The sequence below is a fragment of the Salvia miltiorrhiza genome, chromosome 8 (assembly GCF_028751815.1).
Source record: "Salvia miltiorrhiza cultivar Shanhuang (shh) chromosome 8, IMPLAD_Smil_shh, whole genome shotgun sequence".
NCBI lineage: Eukaryota > Viridiplantae > Streptophyta > Magnoliopsida > Lamiales > Lamiaceae > Salvia > Salvia miltiorrhiza.
The window spans coordinates 6,387,798-6,403,399 of record NC_080394.1 but is presented as its reverse complement, the minus strand read 5'-3'; the positions used below and the strand labels follow the sequence as shown (position 1 = coordinate 6,403,399).

The following is a 15,602-nucleotide window of genomic DNA, read 5'->3' as shown; positions in this document are numbered from 1 at the left end:
AAACCTAGAATGATCTCCTCTTCCATACATATTATATAAAAGGATAAGATACACCAAATATTTTCTCCTAGATTTATATATAATCTTTTTCATATACTTACTTAACACCAAAAAAAAAAAAAATCACCTCTTAGTAAATTCGAATTCAAATAATACATGCACAGTATATTTTTACCGTAAAAAATTGAGAATGATTTCCTCATTATAATTAAGAGTTTTGATTTGAACATTTTTGAATGTGATAATGTTAATAAGATTAATTAAATTTGACCATACACTAGGTGAAAAGCTGAAGGGTTGGAATATAAAAACGATATATATTTCGCAATAATCATATTTTCTTCTCTCACCTTCTCACTTAGAGCTGTGTATTAAAATTATATATAAATACAAATTATATATACACATATGCACACAACAATCCATCTCTTTAAACATCCCTTGATTTTCAGTCGGAAAATCAAATTTTGGGATCGAAATTCAGGTTCTTTTTTGGTCAATTTAGGTTATTAGATCAGAAAAAATGGTGGAAACGCGGCGGAGTTCTTCTTCCTCTAAGCGCCCCCTTTCCTCACCTTCATCTTCCATGCCAAATCGCAAACGATCCAAGGTTAGGGTTTTGTTTTCTAGTGAATTTGAAAATTTCTATCTTGATTGGGTGTTTCTGGTGGTTTCTCAATTTCGGGTTTTTGAGCATGCAGGGAGGAGCGGATGCGTCCTCTTCTTCTCTGAATGATTCGCCGTCTTCCGAGGAAGTCGTTGGCGCGGTAGCGTCGAAGGAATTAGAGGCCGGATCGGCTGATCTAGATAACGGTGGCGCCGAGAAGCAATCGGAGGATGTGGCGGCGGACAAATCGCCGGAGGCCGTGGCGGCAGGTGAGGTTTTGGCTCTCGCGTGACTGTAGGTGTAGTTTCATGCGCTGCATGTGTTATTCTCGATTGAATTTCGGTCTTTAATTATGTTCTTGTGCTTCTTACATTCATCAAATTTTGATTTTTTTCTTCTTTTGGGTGGAAAAAAATGTTTCTTTTTATTCTTGGCGGTGGTGGATGCAGGTGATTCCATCACTGATGTAGAGAAAGGGAAGTCTAGTGGGCCACCTGTGAACCGCGGAAAGAAGAGGCAGCTAAAAGCTAATGCTGGGGTTGCATGGGGAAAACTTATATCCCAGTGTCCACCGGTAGGCTTACTCTTTCGGCTAAATTTTGTATCTTTCATACTGCTTCGAGTTAAAAGTACGAGAAGTTAAATTCAATTTCGGACCGATATAGAGTTGATGTTAGATGGTATTCGAACCTACTATGGGGCGCAATTTCCTTTAATTGTTAACCGTAGAAAAGCAATTTCTCTTCAATCAATTTATTGTAGGTATCAACTTTGAGGGATGCAATGAGATTAGGTTCATTTAGAGAAGTGAAGTGTCCGTCTTGGATTTAGGTTGGTAAAATATTCTATACTAACTTTCAAACAGCTAGGCCTTCTTTTCTGCCTTTCTTTCTTTTCTTTTCTTTTTTATTGGGGGTGGGGTGAGGTGGAGGTAGTTGTTTCATCTTGAAGGTTTTACTGATCTGTTACTTTTAAATGGTTCGTCGTCTATTTTGCACTGAATCACGGGTGGATGGTGACGGGTGCATTTTTCTGTTGCATCTGTCCTGCCACACATTCTGTTTGAAAGTGCAAGTTTCCGCTTTTCAAAATCTTAAGCAAGAGTAGGTCCTTCGTACACTGTATGGGGGCTTTAATTTAGTGCCTGAAGTTTCAAAGAACCCCCTTTTTGTATTTATTTTACTATTTACACAATGATTTAGCCAGCTATCCAAGAGAGTACCAGAAGGAAACCAGGGGGTAGGGTGGGGTGAAGTGGGGAACTGTTTAGCACCCACGATTAGTTATCTAGCTCAGCCCCTTGTCCAAAGAAAATGATTTTCTAGGTAATCACACTCCTCTTTCTTATATTTGAAAATAATCATGAAATTGGCTAGTTCCTCTTCTGATTTCTTCAGTACAAGGTGGCATAATATCGAGAGAATAGATTTTCCAGATGTCTAGTTTCCTCATCTAGTGTCTCCAGTACAAAGTAGCATAATGATGAGAGAATAGATTTTCCTGTTGTCTAGGTCTGTTTATCCTTGATCTGGGGTTGACTGGACCTTTTATGTGGAGACAACCATAAGCAATTAGCCACCAGCATTCATTATTTACCACGTCTACACCTTTCAGACTTTTTCTTCTGCACATTCTGTTTTACAATTGTGGGGGGGGGGGGGGGGGGGGGGGAGATTTTCTTCATATGCTCGTGTCGAACCACCTTATCCCTGCTTTTCACCATTATATGGTGCGTGGCCATAACTATATTTGTGTAATGATTTCCTCCCAGAATCCACATGTTGTCTTGCATCGCCCAACTTTCACTGTTGGCCAAGGCCGCCAATGTGATTTGTGGGTGAGAGATCCAACAATTAGTAAATCTTTGTGCAAACTGAAGCGCATGGAGTCTGAGGTAAACTGCTATGCTGGAGTTAATTTTGGTTGAGGGTTTAAATCACATATGGTTCTGACCATCGCACTGGATTCAATGTTTATCTTTTTGCTGGTTCAATGTTTATCTTTTTGCTGGTTCAATGTCTGATCCAGGAAGGAGAATCACTTACACTGCTTGAAATCACTGGGAAAAAGGGAGCTGTACAAGTGAATGGAAAGAACTATTACAAGGATACCACAATTCCTATAAATGCAGGTGATGAGGTGGTGTTCAGCTCGTCTGATAAACGGTCTTATGTATCCTTTCTTTTTCAATATTTTAGTTCCTTATCATTTTTTTATATGATCTGCTATGTATGGGCACACAAGTGTTTGTCTTCTCTATATGCCCTTAACATATATTAGGTCTTCCAACAACTCACCGATGAAAGTGCACCTATGGTGGATGACCCTGCATCAGTTAGCATGTTAGAAGCTCATGATGGACCCATAAAAGGTTTGCATATAGAGGCAAGATCAGGAGACCCTTCTGCTGTTGCCGTTGCATCAACACTGGAATCAGTAACAAATCACCCCGAAGAATTATCTCTCCTCCCTTCTTCATCTCAGGATGCTGAGGATGCCCAACATGTTTCTGAGATACCATCTTTACCTTCTACTTGTGTAATGTCAGACACTAGAAACAAAGACGCTTCTGATCTTAATAATGGTGCTACGGTATCGGTTGCTGAGAAAGATAGTGTTTTACCTCCTGGTGCAACCATTAAGAACTTCAATGTTGCTGCCGAGGATGGGAAGACTCTTCCACAAAGCAATGCTTTGGGGCATCATTTTCCAATTTCAGTAGCTCCAAAATTTGATATCAGTGGCACGATATCTAAGATTCTTGATGAGCACAGGGCAGTTAGAGATCAGGGCAAGGATTCTGATCCTCCCATTTCAATATCATCAAGACGTGAAGCCTACAAAGATGCTTTGCGACAAGGACTGTTGCATTGTGATAACATAGATGTTTCTTTTACGGATTTTCCTTATTATCTAAGGTAAAAGTCACATTCATTTTGTCAATGCTTCTTGTCCAAATATTTTACATGGATAAAGAATAAATGGCTGCACATCTGTAATTGTATGACACTGATTTGCAGAGACTAAGCCATAAGTGATGTGTAACAAATGAGTCTTGTGATTATTTGACAGCTGCCTCTAGATAGTTTTGTTCCATAACATCTGATGTTTAGTTGAGATTTGTTACTGTAGTGGGATAAGCACTATGTATATCCATTTATTGTTGCATTCTATCCCCTTATGTCTGCGTAGCTCAAGATAGTCATGCTTACTTGTATTTATTGGTGTGGAAGGTTCTATGACATGCTTAGTTACTTGCATAGTTTACTTTCATTTGCCTGTCTATGAAACTTTGCTTATTATATTTATATTATAAGTTTAACTCTTAGTTATTCCTGGAGCAGATTATTTTGGATTGACATTTAATTAATTGTGTTTTTTTTTGGCAGTGAAAACACAAAAAATGTTCTCATCGCTTCTACATACATACATTTGAAGTGTAATAAATATGTGAAGTTCACTTCAGACCTCCCTACTGTATGCCCGAGAATTTTGCTGTCAGGTCCTGCAGGTAATGCAGCTTCCTGTTTCTGTCTTATTTGTGTAAGTATTTCTGTGTACTGTTCCCAACTAATCTTAATGATATTTGGTTTTCTTTGCTTTATAGGTTCGGAAATATACCAGGAAACATTGACCAAAGCACTTGCTAAATATTTTGGTGTTTCACTTCTTATTGTTGACACTATTCTGTTACCTGGTGTAAGCTTCTATGCGACCTGAGTTCAAATTTAATATTGCTATTAGCTGTTCCATAAACTACTTTACTATGCATTACTATGTTCTTTGTCTAGGGACCGGCAATAAAAGAAGTTGATTCTGTGAAAGAAAGTACAAAGCTTGAGCGTGCAATTGTATATTCCAGACGGAATCTTCATCTCAAAAAACCAGCTTCAAGTGTGGAGGCTGATATTACTGGGGGCTCTACTATAAGCTCCCAGGCTCAACCCAAGCAGGAAGCATCTACGGCTTCGTCTAAAACCCATACCTTCAAAAAGGGTATCACCCTCAAAACTTTTCCCCCTTATCATACTTTACCTTGTGAAAAATTGTCTTTTAATTGATTTTGTTGTTTTGGTAGGTGACAGGGTGAAGTATGTGGGTTCTTTGCCGACAGGGTTTTCTCCTACTCAAACTCCAATAAGGTAATTAACTTTCATCTTGTTTGGCTCTGTTTCTTCCAAGTGCCTAACATATGATAGTCCATAGTTATCCAAATACATGGGACAATATGGTAGGTTTTGTTTCTTTACTGTATAAGGAAAGCCAGCTAATGTATTAGTGAAAATCTGGAGATTGATATTATTTCTTTTCACTGATACATCATTCCATATTCCAATATTCCATCTAATTAAATTTTGGTCGTGTTCAAAAGTAAGTCAGATGCTAGTTTAGGAACTGCACTATCTGATTGGGTGGGATTATGTTCTCTAAGCTGTTGTGATGTCTTTTCCATATTTTTTGCAGGGGTCCAACCTATGGTTACAGGGGCAAGGTGTTGCTTGCTTTTGAGGATAATGGCTCTTCCAAAATTGGTGTTAGATTTGATAGAACAATTCCAGAAGGTAATGATCTTGGGGGCCTCTGTGAAGAAGATCATGGTTTCTTCTGTGCAGGTAATTTCCTCTCGACCTTCAGTCTATAGTGTATCAAGTAATCTAGTCTGTATTTTGTTGACTATTTTCACTCTATGCAGCTGACTTACTCCGTCTTGAGAGCTCCAGTGCTGATGACATCGACAAGCTTGCCATTAATGAGCTTTTTGAGGTATATTTAATTGTAAAAGTATACATGTTAAGAATTTGCTAGTTGGTTTACTTTTTTATTGCATATTATGTGCTTGCCAATAAATACCTCAAAAAAAATTTCCATTTGTAGGTAGCTTCGACAGAATGTAAAACCAGTCCATTAATCTTGTTATTGAAAGATGTAGAGAAGTCCATGGTTGGAAATTCTGAGGCTTATGCAGCCTTTAAAGTTAAGCTTGAATCACTACCAGAAAATGTTGTCGTGATAGCCTCACATACTCAGACAGACAGTCGAAAGGAGAAAGTGAGTTTAAGTAGTGTTGTTTATACTTAATTCTGCTTAAATGAAAGAACTTCTCACTTTGTGTATGTTGATGCAGTCACATCCTGGCGGATTGCTTTTCACAAAATTTGGAAGCAACCAAACAGCATTGCTCGACCTTGCTTTCCCGGTATGGCTGATTATATCAGAAACTTTGTATACTGATTCTGTTGTTATCTATTTTAGCTCACCAATTTTTTCCACCTTTATGGTTGGAATCGTAATCGGTGCTTTTATTCTGCCTCTAAACTTCTGGAGGAGTTTATTAGAGCTCAAATGTTCTAAAAGCTTGTCGAATGTAAACACCTAGTAAAACTATTAGGAGACATTTCAGGCCATTCATCCTTTATTAAATTTGCTCCTCTTTGAAGACTAGAGTTGTCCCTTTTACAGGATAATTTTGGTAGATTACATGATAGGAATAAAGAAACTCCAAAGATTCTGAAGCAGCTCAGCCGTCTTTTTCCAAACAAAGTCACCATACAGATTCCCCAGGTAATCAAATTGTTGCTGCTCTATGATGTTTATATCGTTAAGGTTGGAAGCATGCTATAGATCTTGTTTTCAATATGTCAGGATGAGGTGGTGCTAGTTGACTGGAAACAGCAATTAGATCGGGATATTGAGACAATGAAATCACAATCAAATATTGGTGGCATTCGCACGGTTTGTAACTTCTACTAACTATTGCTTCACCATTACCTCACTGCCTGATTCTGTATGAGAAATTTAATTTGGGCTTGTACTCTTTTGTCTTCTTCCTGGAGTTTGCTTTAGTTAGACCACTTATTTGTACAAAGAGAACTTATATATTGTGGTGTTTCATCCCTGACTACTACTTCATAATTATCTGATTCCTGATTTACATCTCTGTCAATAAGTTACTATCGATTAAATTCTCAAATTCATTCTTACTGAGCTTCTGTTACTAGTCACACCACTTAAGTATATATATCTAGGAAACATCAGAGGAAACCCTTGGATGCATTTTCGGTGCCCTGGAAGAGAAAATGAGGATGGAACAAAAATGAGTTATGAGATGCATAATGAAGAAAACACATTGGAAAACTGAACTTTTGTTTGTTTTCTGTTTCCAGACAAAACACTATGAAGGAACACAATCAGACATGTTCCGAACTCATGTTAATTGCTTGTTTAGGTTGATTTTGGTGGCATTTGATATACCATTTCTAATTTTACATTATCAGGATTCAGGGGATTTCTGAGATTACTTTTACTTGATTGCTAATGTGGATATAGCTTTTCTGATGATTTGATTTGATTGGTAAATTCTTGAATTAAAACAACTGTTACAGCCTGACTTCACTGTCATCCAGACATTGCTGACCACAAGTTATCTGACTCTTTCTTGGGTGGTCATAATCTTAACTGAGTGGTCTATCTTTTGTTCTCTCTTCTCATGAATTCCAGGTTCTAAATCGAATTCGCCTAGACTGTCCTGATCTCGAATCACTATGCATTAAAGACCAAGCTTTGACTAATGAAAGTCAGTAGAATTTGCACAACTTAATTATCTTCAAATTGGTTGTTGTCTGCTCCAATATTTGGTAATCCTTAAAATGTTTGTTATAATATGTTTATAGGCATTGAAAAAATTATTGGCTGGGCTTTGAGCCATCATTTTATGCATCGCTCTGAAGACCTACTCAAGGAGCCAAAACTTGTCATTTCAAGTGAAAGGTGACTATTTTAAAAATATTTCCTTTAGCAATGAACAAGGCTGATGACTGGGGATGAAGGAATGACTCTCTGGTATGGTAGTTCTTCTTACTGTTTCTCTTTGTGGATGTGTATTGTAGTATCAGCTATGGGCTCAATATTCTACACGGCATTCAGAACGAGAATAAGAGTTCGAAGAAATCTCTTAAGGTGCAGAATTCAGCCTGTAAATTAAGTCTTCATTTATTGATTTGGTTGATGCATTGAAGTGCATTCCATATTATTTCGTGTGTAATTGGAGAGTTGCCTGAGTTTCAGGATGTGGTTACTGAAAATGAGTTTGAGAAAAAGCTCCTTGCTGAGGTTATTCCACCTGGTGATATTGGAGTCACTTTTGAAGATATCGGAGCATTGGAAAATGTGAAAGAGACTTTGAAAGAATTGGTGATGCTACCTCTACAAAGGCCAGAATTGTTCAGCAAAGGACAGCTAACTAAGGTAGAGACATTGTATTTATGGTGCTTGTGGGAACTTCTAAAAGTTTTTTACTTGCTACAATGTATTGAATCATGTTTGCTGACCATGTCGATCTTGCAGCCTTGTAAAGGAATATTGCTTTTCGGGCCTCCTGGTACCGGTAAAACTATGCTTGCAAAAGCTGTTGCTACTGAAGCTGGTGCAAACTTTATCAACATATCTATGTCCAGTATCACATCTAAAGTATGGATCTTTCTTGACCTTCAATTGTTTCCATTTTACAATTTAACCTCGAAGGTCCAATCTTTATTTATCTTGTCTTACTTTTTTTGATCAATTTTTTTATTTGCATCCATCCAGTGGTTTGGTGAAGGAGAGAAATATGTGAAAGCAGTCTTCTCTTTGGCCAGCAAGATAGCCCCTAGTGTTGTTTTTGTTGATGAGGTTCGTCCAGTGCTGTGTGGTTTGTTAATGTTTCTTACCATTCTTCTCCTTGTCTTTTCTTAAATCTTTTTGGCTGTAGGTTGACAGCATGTTAGGGAGACGAGAAAACCCTGGAGAACATGAAGCAATGCGCAAAATGAAGAATGAATTCATGGTGAATTGGGATGGTTTGCGTACTAAGGATAAGGAACGTGTATTGGTGCTTGCAGCAACAAATAGGCCTTTCGATCTTGACGAGGCTGTTATCCGGAGGCTTCCTCGGAGGTTTGTCTCTCACACAACCTACTAAGTGTTTGTTCAGCTAAAAGGCCACTGTTACCAGTCATTTTATATTGTGTGAACTGGTGCAGACTGATGGTCAACTTGCCTGATGCTCAAAATCGGGAGAAAATATTAAGGGTTATTTTAGCAAAGGAGGAATTTGCTCCAAATGTTGATCTCGCAGCAGTTGCTAGTATGACGGATGGGTATTCAGGAAGTGATCTAAAGGTTTGTGCATTACATCTCCTTGAGCTTAATTTTGGATTATTTTCCTATTCTTTTTTTTTTGGGGGGGGGGGGTGTTGGGGGTTTGTTCTTTCATCTGCATTCTTCTTATTTGTAAAATGGTCTGTTTCCAGAATCTGTGTGTGACTGCTGCACATTGCCCTATAAGAGAAATTTTGGAGAAGGAGAAGAAGGTAAGCTTTTTTTGCTCATCTGGACTTTTCTTGCTGGCAGAAATTGTATCTTAGCTGTTGCTAAGCATTTGTCCCTTTTTTTCATTCCTTGCTTCTGAATTCTGTTCCTTAGGCTGCCGTTTTTGTGTGCCGTTGTTGATTTTGTATCGGTAGTAATATGAAAAGCTTATCAATATAAAATTACAGGAAAAGGCTTTGGCGCTGGCTGAGAATAGACCATTACCGGCATTGCACAGCAGTGCAGACGTTCGGCCCTTGACTATGGAGGACTTCAAATATGCACACGAACAGGTTTATCAATTAATTTGGACCTTTATGTTTCGTTCACTCATTTGGAAATGTCTGGTCTTCATAGTCTCTTTTTGTTTTTCAGAGAAATTCAGTGTTTATTCTATTACTGTACTGCACTGTCTTTAAACAATTGAAATATTAAGTTAATATTTCAGGAAGAACTGGACACTCTAAAAGTGTAGTTTCTTGTCAAAATTGCAGGTATGTGCAAGTGTCTCGTCAGACTCGCAAAACATGAACGAGCTAAACCAATGGAATGAGCTCTATGGAGAGGGAGGATCGAGAAAGAAGAAATCACTAAGCTACTTCATGTAGGTGTATAATGTTTGGATGTTTAGGGGGTTATTTATTCTTCGACCTGAGGTGTTTTGGAACCTGTGCTCGTAGAAAATCCAATTTCAGGTTCCCTCTCTCTATTTAAGTCCCTTTTTTTCTCTTAAACTTTGGCACTTCCGCCATACTTAGTCTACACTACAGGTATCTAGCATCTAGTATCTTATTTATTTCGTCTCTCTCATCTCTGTATATTCAAACTTAAGTCTATTCTAATCAATTATCTTTTTGCGATCTTTTCATATCTCTAGAGAATAAAAGGACTTTAGAAGTTTAGTCGTTTTTTCTCCCAATGTTGGTGGACTCGTGTAAATTAGGGATGCACTCTACTTGATATGGACCATATGGTTTTGGAAAAAGAGGATGATGATGGAATCATCATTTCAATTGTTTCCTCTTCTCAGCCTGTTTCTGCATATATCTGTTTTATCTTTGATTCAGTTCAAAAAAATGTGATGTTCATCTAACTTTATGTAGATGGATCTTGTGTTCTTTCTGATATTTGTTACCCGATGATTCGATTTCCTACCTTTGTTAAATGTCTCCATGCCCATTAATCCTCGACTACGTGTGTTTCAGTAAAGCTTTCTCTGGTTGTTTTAGAGAGATCATGATGTACTTTTTGCATAAATGGGCTCTCGGTACTGCCAATGACTATGATTTTATCTTCCAATCCTTTCGGTGATGTGATTTGTTGATAGGTATGCATGATCTTTCATAAGCTTGATAGTTTATTATTTTGTTTTATTTTTATCTTTATTTATTATAGATATTTTATTTTATTTCTAGTTTTTTTTGGTCTTTTTTGTTGACTGGCTTGGATCCTTGAGCCTTGAATTGTGTTATTATAATTTTGCATGGACTTATTTTCCTTTCCATTTTCTTGCTGAAAGAAAACTGCAGCAGCTGCCGAATGCTTACATAATTGATCAATTCATGCCCAATTGCCCACTTGTTCGGATAATAAAAAATAAGTAGCATACTCACATCCAGGCTGTATTGTTAAATGTTATGTAACACAATAAATTGGTTTCGATTTTCGGATCAATTATTGGGCAACTATTAGTCTATTACTTTAAACTTCAAACTATTTTTGTATTTTCAATTATATTCTAAATTGTGAATCTTTAACTATTGATTTTGTCAATTATATTTTTCATTCATTTTTCACTTTTTGAATTTTTAATTAGTTAAGACATATAATGGCGTTGTTTCATACAATATAGTTTTAGAAAAAGAATAATTTTAAATACATCGTGACATACGACGAGTAACATCAAAATTTTGGAACAAAAAAATAGACCAACGATTTAATTAATATAAAATTGATATATCAAGGTTTAAGAAAATAATTAAGGATATAATTGATAGTTCATAAGTAGTTTGAGGTTTTAAGTGATATTTATCTAATTATATATGCTTCTTTTCTTTTTTGGACATCATAAATATATAGATAGTTTTCATGAAAGGGTATCATTTTTAACCTATTTACAAATGTACTCTTATTTAATTTTTTGATTAGTTCTAGTATTAATGAATTGTCAAAGATAAAAATGTTATTTGTAGTTTTTTTTTCATACTTTTTTAATTCTTGTGAAAAATTCAATCAGCTAACAAGAGTTTGTTATTAGTCATTTTGGTATTACTTACAGCTACCTTAGAGATGGTATGTAATGAAACACACAAATTTATCTGATATATGTCGGATTTTCATCTTGTAAAAGGACCATATACTTAAAACAAATGAGATACCGTATGCTCTAAATCACAAATAGCAAACCATGGTTCGTTGAGCATGTCACATCCCATCCGAGAGCAAACAATCGTTAATTTTTTTGTATATCGCATTTCATCTGAACCAATAGATATCATCTTTTTGCTAGTTTAAATTGAACAGATTTTAACATGATACAAGTATAATATATTTATTACATTATGTTGACAACCACAATTAAGCACTATTTATTGATTGAATATTAAATAATTAAAATTATGTACTATCCTTTTTGCTAATTAAAATTAGAATGTAGTAATTGTAAATGGTCTACCGTACATCCAGACGCAGGAGAGTGTGACTCGATTTTTAATTATAAAAGTCAAACCAAAAGTGTACCGTGCATATTTACTTTCATACTCTTTTCCATACAAATAGATAAGAAGGTTATTTTCTTTCCTCAAAAAGAATAAAATTTTCTTGTGTAATGACTATAGAGTATATTAGTCATATTTATATTTATCAGATATCTATTTATCAATGTCCCGTAAAAAAAAAATATCTATTTATCAATGTAAGTTAATAAATACGCACAAATTAAGAATTTTATCGTATTTAAGCCTATAATAATACTCCATCCGTCCACCAATTAAAGGCCTATATGAAAAAACACGAGTTTTAAGAAAAAATGTATTTTTTTTAGTTGAGTGGAGAAAGGGTCCCACTTTTTAAGAAAAAAGTGTATTTTTAAAGGCCTATATGAAAAAATACGGGTTTTAAGAAAAAATGTATTTTTTTTAGTTGAGTGGAGAAAGGGTCCCACTTTTTAAGAAAAAAGTGTATTTTTATTAATTGAGTGGAGAAAGGGTCCCACTTTTTTGTAAAGAAGCTTTTGACTTTTTTGATTAAATAATGAATAAAAATTTACCAAAAATAGGTAGGCCTTGTTTTTGTTGACGTACCAAAAAGGTAAGTAGGCCTTGAATTGGTGGATGGAGGGAGTATATCTAATCAACAAAAGTCAAAGAAAAAGATTTTAGGATTTATCTTCAAAATAAATATAGTTATTTATGCAAACGGAAGCGCGATTGACCGCGTAACAAGATTCCCCTTCACATGTTCATATCTCCCTCACAAAAACCCGAAAATTTTCGGAAATTCTCTCATATTATCGAATTCATTGCGTAAACTGATCGATCGTGTCAGCGCGATTTCGAGCTATGGAGTTAATGACTCATTCGTCTTCCTTCCTCCTTCCCAATCCGCAGGCCGCCGCAGATGGCGGTGCGGCGCTCACGTACGTGCTCGTCGTCCTCAACCGGGACCTGCCGCGATTCACTCCGCTTCTGTGGAAGAACGGTGATTTTCGAGCTCGTAGTAATTGTTTTTTGATTTGTTAGTTTGATTTTCACGACAGTATTATTTAAGTTTTTGGTGTATTTTGTAGAGCAGCACAAATTCGTATCTGCGCCGACGGTGGTGCGAACAGATTGTATGATGAATTGCCGCTGTTGTTCCCTGATGAAGCCACTTCAGCTGTTCGTGAAAGGTTCGATCAATACATAAGCTCTTGCTTCTCGTCTGATTGGAATAATCTCAATTTTATTTCGCTTCTAGTTGTTTCGAGCAAATTCGTGTTTTAGTTAGTTTCTTATATAGAAATAATTAGTTTGCGAGTGATATTGTACTGTGAGTCTGGCACTTGCTAAAATGAAGGTATCTTATATTTGGGGGTAAGGAGCGTGCTATATGAGACAAAAATGATTTAGAATCTGGATGCTGTCTATTCTGGTGCTGAGCTATAGGTTGACTATCGAGTTTCAAATTATATGCAGGTTGAAGCGATATAAATCCTGGAACAGTTTTTTCTGTATATGAAATGTAGTTATTTTTTCTTACCAGTGTTAAGACTTCATTTTTCTTTTTTATTTTGTTGAATATAATGTGATTTGGGATTATAAGTACAAAATGGTTAACTTCCTCTGTATCATGAAGAAAATTTATTGGATACGTATATGTGTTTCAAGCACAAGCAGTGAGAGGCATGCTTCGGTGCTTCTCATTGTTGTAGGATACAAAAAATAAAAGAAAAAGAAACTTTGAGTGCTGGCAAGGAAGAGATGCCTGTTTCTTATTTAGTTCTCGAATTTTATTTGTCTGATCCAGGTATAAGCCAGACTTAATAAAGGGAGACATGGATTCCGTTAGGCTAGAAGTTTCACAATTCTACAGAAAGTTGGTATGTTTATTGAATCTTCGTAGCAATATGCAGATATTTTTAGTTTTTACCATCTGTTTCTTTTGAGGATACAGAATATACATCTTGATTCTAGTTTTGTTCCTTTGCCTGCTTTGGTGCATGAAACATGCCTGGTAATTTGGAGAGGTTATATAAACTTTTTGACTGCCCAAGCTAAGCATGGCTTGATTTGTTGCTTTTCCAAATATTTCATACTATTAAGTTTACATGTTGCAGGTTTTTTCAACTCATAGTTTATTAAATGATTCATCCCAGTCCAGCTATTTAAGTCCGGTGCAAATGTATTTTCGGTTTTATGTATTTCGTGAGAGTTGTATCATATGTACTAACTTGCTTTTAAATGCAGGGAACTGATGTAGTTGATGCTTCAGATGACCAGGACACCACAGATTTGCATAAATGTGTTGCATATATTCAAGATTTACCTAATCTGAAGAATCAAAATGTATGTGTAATACTTTGTACTTAATTATCTTATGTGGATATCTGTTATGGCTCTATTTATGGTGTCGCTACTGAATGATAAGGTTATAATAAAAATTCAAATAAAATCTAACAGTCTGGTATATTTTGCTTGCTTGTTTGTTTGGTTCCAAAACCCATATCTTCTTGTTTTTACTATTACTAATCTTGTTGGTAATATGATTTGGAATTCTCTTTCTTTGCTGTCACTTCCCTTGTAAGTTTTCCACTCTAGTAATGCATATTTCCACCAGACTTGCATCCTTGTTGCTGGAGCACTAGGTGGAAGATTTGATCACGAGGTTGGCAACATCAACGTCCTCTGCCGTTTCTCGAGCACACGGATAGTTCTTCTATCGGATGATTGCCTCATCCAACTTCTTCCAAGTAGTTATCATCATGAGATCCATATTCATCCCTCCATCGAGGGACCACATTGTGGCCTCGTACCCATCAGTGGGCCGTCAAAAAGTAGCACCACCACAGGGCTTCAGTGGAATCTATGTGAGTATCTATAATCACATTCACTCTTTTCACATTGTAGGGTATTTAATGCAGCATATCATGTCATTCCTTTTACCGCGAGCATCAACTCTGCCGCGTCTGGATATATGTTATTACTGTTTATATTGATACTTTACTCATCTACTGTAGTTATTTAATGCATATTTAGAGTGCTCAGCTTTGCATACGTGTTTATATCCTTTTGCTTCGTATGATGGTCCAATTGCCGTGTAAGCAACAAAAGAAACGAGTGCTGTACTTGTGTCTGTCATGTGCCAAGTTCGAGCCTGATTCATCTATACTGCTCTTGTGTTTCCAGCTGATACAGAAATGAGATTTGGTGGCCTTATCAGCACATCAAACTTGGTCAAGGATGAAATAGTGACCGTTCGATCCGATGCTGATCTCCTTTGGACTATATCCCTCAAAAAGATCGATCGACTGGTGCGTGCTATTTAATCTCACAAAACGACCGTCTCTATTGTGAATTGTATTATAATTCATCCATTTTTCTTCATGATTAATTATCCAGTTTTTTTTCTTTGTAAAGTAACCTCAGTTATTATGAAGGCTAAGTTGGATGCTTTCTGATAATCTCTACCAGTTTTGCAAGATATTCACGATTTTGTTGTTTGTTTTTTAATAATTCTTTTGGTTTCTTTCCATTCAGAAATAAATTTGCTCAATTGATGAGAAATCGGCCGACGGAAGCTATTCACGAGGATTTTGTAATTCGTAAAAATTGGCTGAAGATGACCAGTAGTTGCAGAAAAGCTCTAACAATTTCCTATAAAATTTTCTTAAAAGTGGAATTTATCGTTTGAAGCAAGAAATTAGTGTCTTGGTGTATTTACATTTAGGATGCCAGATGTATAATGTATCATTACAGTCAATCCGTCTGATTTTTCTACTTTCTATAAGGCTTAAGTTTTGTTTTGAGAATTATTACTTTCTCAAAATAAGACAGATATATCATTTATTTTTGGCCAATCTCCTGATCCCTAGGGAAAGGAAAAGGAGAATTTCATGCTTGCATATTTTTTCATACTTTAGGGAAAACCATGAAAAAAATTGGCTCGAATA

General features: G+C 36.2%; 2 protein-coding genes across 6 annotated transcripts; both read left to right on the top strand.

The window, feature by feature from the left end:
- The first annotated feature begins 338 nt into the window (after positions 1-338).
- On the top strand, positions 339-9,815 carry LOC131000451 (uncharacterized). Of its 2 annotated transcripts, XM_057926367.1 has the most exons (27): positions 339-610; positions 702-876; positions 1,057-1,181; positions 2,379-2,501; positions 2,636-2,779; positions 2,888-3,525; positions 3,997-4,118; positions 4,215-4,306; positions 4,399-4,603; positions 4,686-4,749; positions 5,072-5,220; positions 5,301-5,371; positions 5,483-5,656; positions 5,733-5,804; positions 6,068-6,169; positions 6,251-6,340; positions 7,106-7,181; positions 7,279-7,375; positions 7,495-7,564; positions 7,673-7,852; positions 7,952-8,074; positions 8,192-8,275; positions 8,355-8,539; positions 8,626-8,764; positions 8,896-8,955; positions 9,142-9,246; positions 9,448-9,815. In XM_057926367.1, exons 1-27 carry the CDS (start codon positions 524-526, stop codon positions 9,559-9,561), a joined length of 3,666 nt encoding a protein of 1,221 aa, XP_057782350.1. In that variant the 5' UTR covers positions 339-523; the 3' UTR covers positions 9,562-9,815. The 2 variants fall into 2 exon arrangements, with proteins under 2 accessions (XP_057782350.1, XP_057782349.1); XM_057926366.1 differs by having other exon boundaries at positions 351-610; positions 9,142-9,815.
- A 2,501-nt stretch (positions 9,816-12,316) lies between these two features.
- On the top strand, positions 12,317-15,494 carry LOC131000450 (thiamine pyrophosphokinase 1). 4 transcript variants are annotated; one of them, XM_057926363.1, is made up of 7 exons: positions 12,317-12,652; positions 12,746-12,842; positions 13,460-13,532; positions 13,900-13,998; positions 14,270-14,519; positions 14,839-14,963; positions 15,190-15,494. In XM_057926363.1, exons 1-7 carry the CDS (start codon positions 12,514-12,516, stop codon positions 15,193-15,195), a joined length of 789 nt encoding a protein of 262 aa, XP_057782346.1. In that variant the 5' UTR covers positions 12,317-12,513; the 3' UTR covers positions 15,196-15,494. The 4 variants fall into 4 exon arrangements, with proteins under 4 accessions (XP_057782346.1, XP_057782345.1, XP_057782348.1 ...); XM_057926364.1 differs by having other exon boundaries at positions 12,372-12,652; positions 12,741-12,842; XM_057926362.1 differs by having other exon boundaries at positions 14,839-15,494.
- Positions 15,495-15,602: the final 108 nt, after the last annotated feature.

Excerpts from the sequence above, each read along its gene's own strand:
- LOC131000451 (XM_057926366.1), top strand. The coding sequence starts at position 524 with ATGGTGGAAACGCGGCGGAGTTCTTCTTCCTCTAAGCGCCCCCTTTCC. Across the intron at positions 7,565-7,672 it reads GTTCGAAGAAATCTCTTAAG|GATGTGGTTACTGAAAATGA; the intron begins GTGCAGAATTCA and ends CCTGAGTTTCAG. Across the intron at positions 8,540-8,625 it reads ATCCGGAGGCTTCCTCGGAG|ACTGATGGTCAACTTGCCTG; the intron begins GTTTGTCTCTCA and ends GAACTGGTGCAG.
- LOC131000450 (XM_057926362.1), top strand. The coding sequence starts at position 12,514 with ATGGAGTTAATGACTCATTCGTCTTCCTTCCTCCTTCCCAATCCGCAG. Across the intron at positions 13,533-13,899 it reads CACAATTCTACAGAAAGTTG|GGAACTGATGTAGTTGATGC; the intron begins GTATGTTTATTG and ends TTTTAAATGCAG. Across the intron at positions 13,999-14,269 it reads CTAATCTGAAGAATCAAAAT|ACTTGCATCCTTGTTGCTGG; the intron begins GTATGTGTAATA and ends TATTTCCACCAG.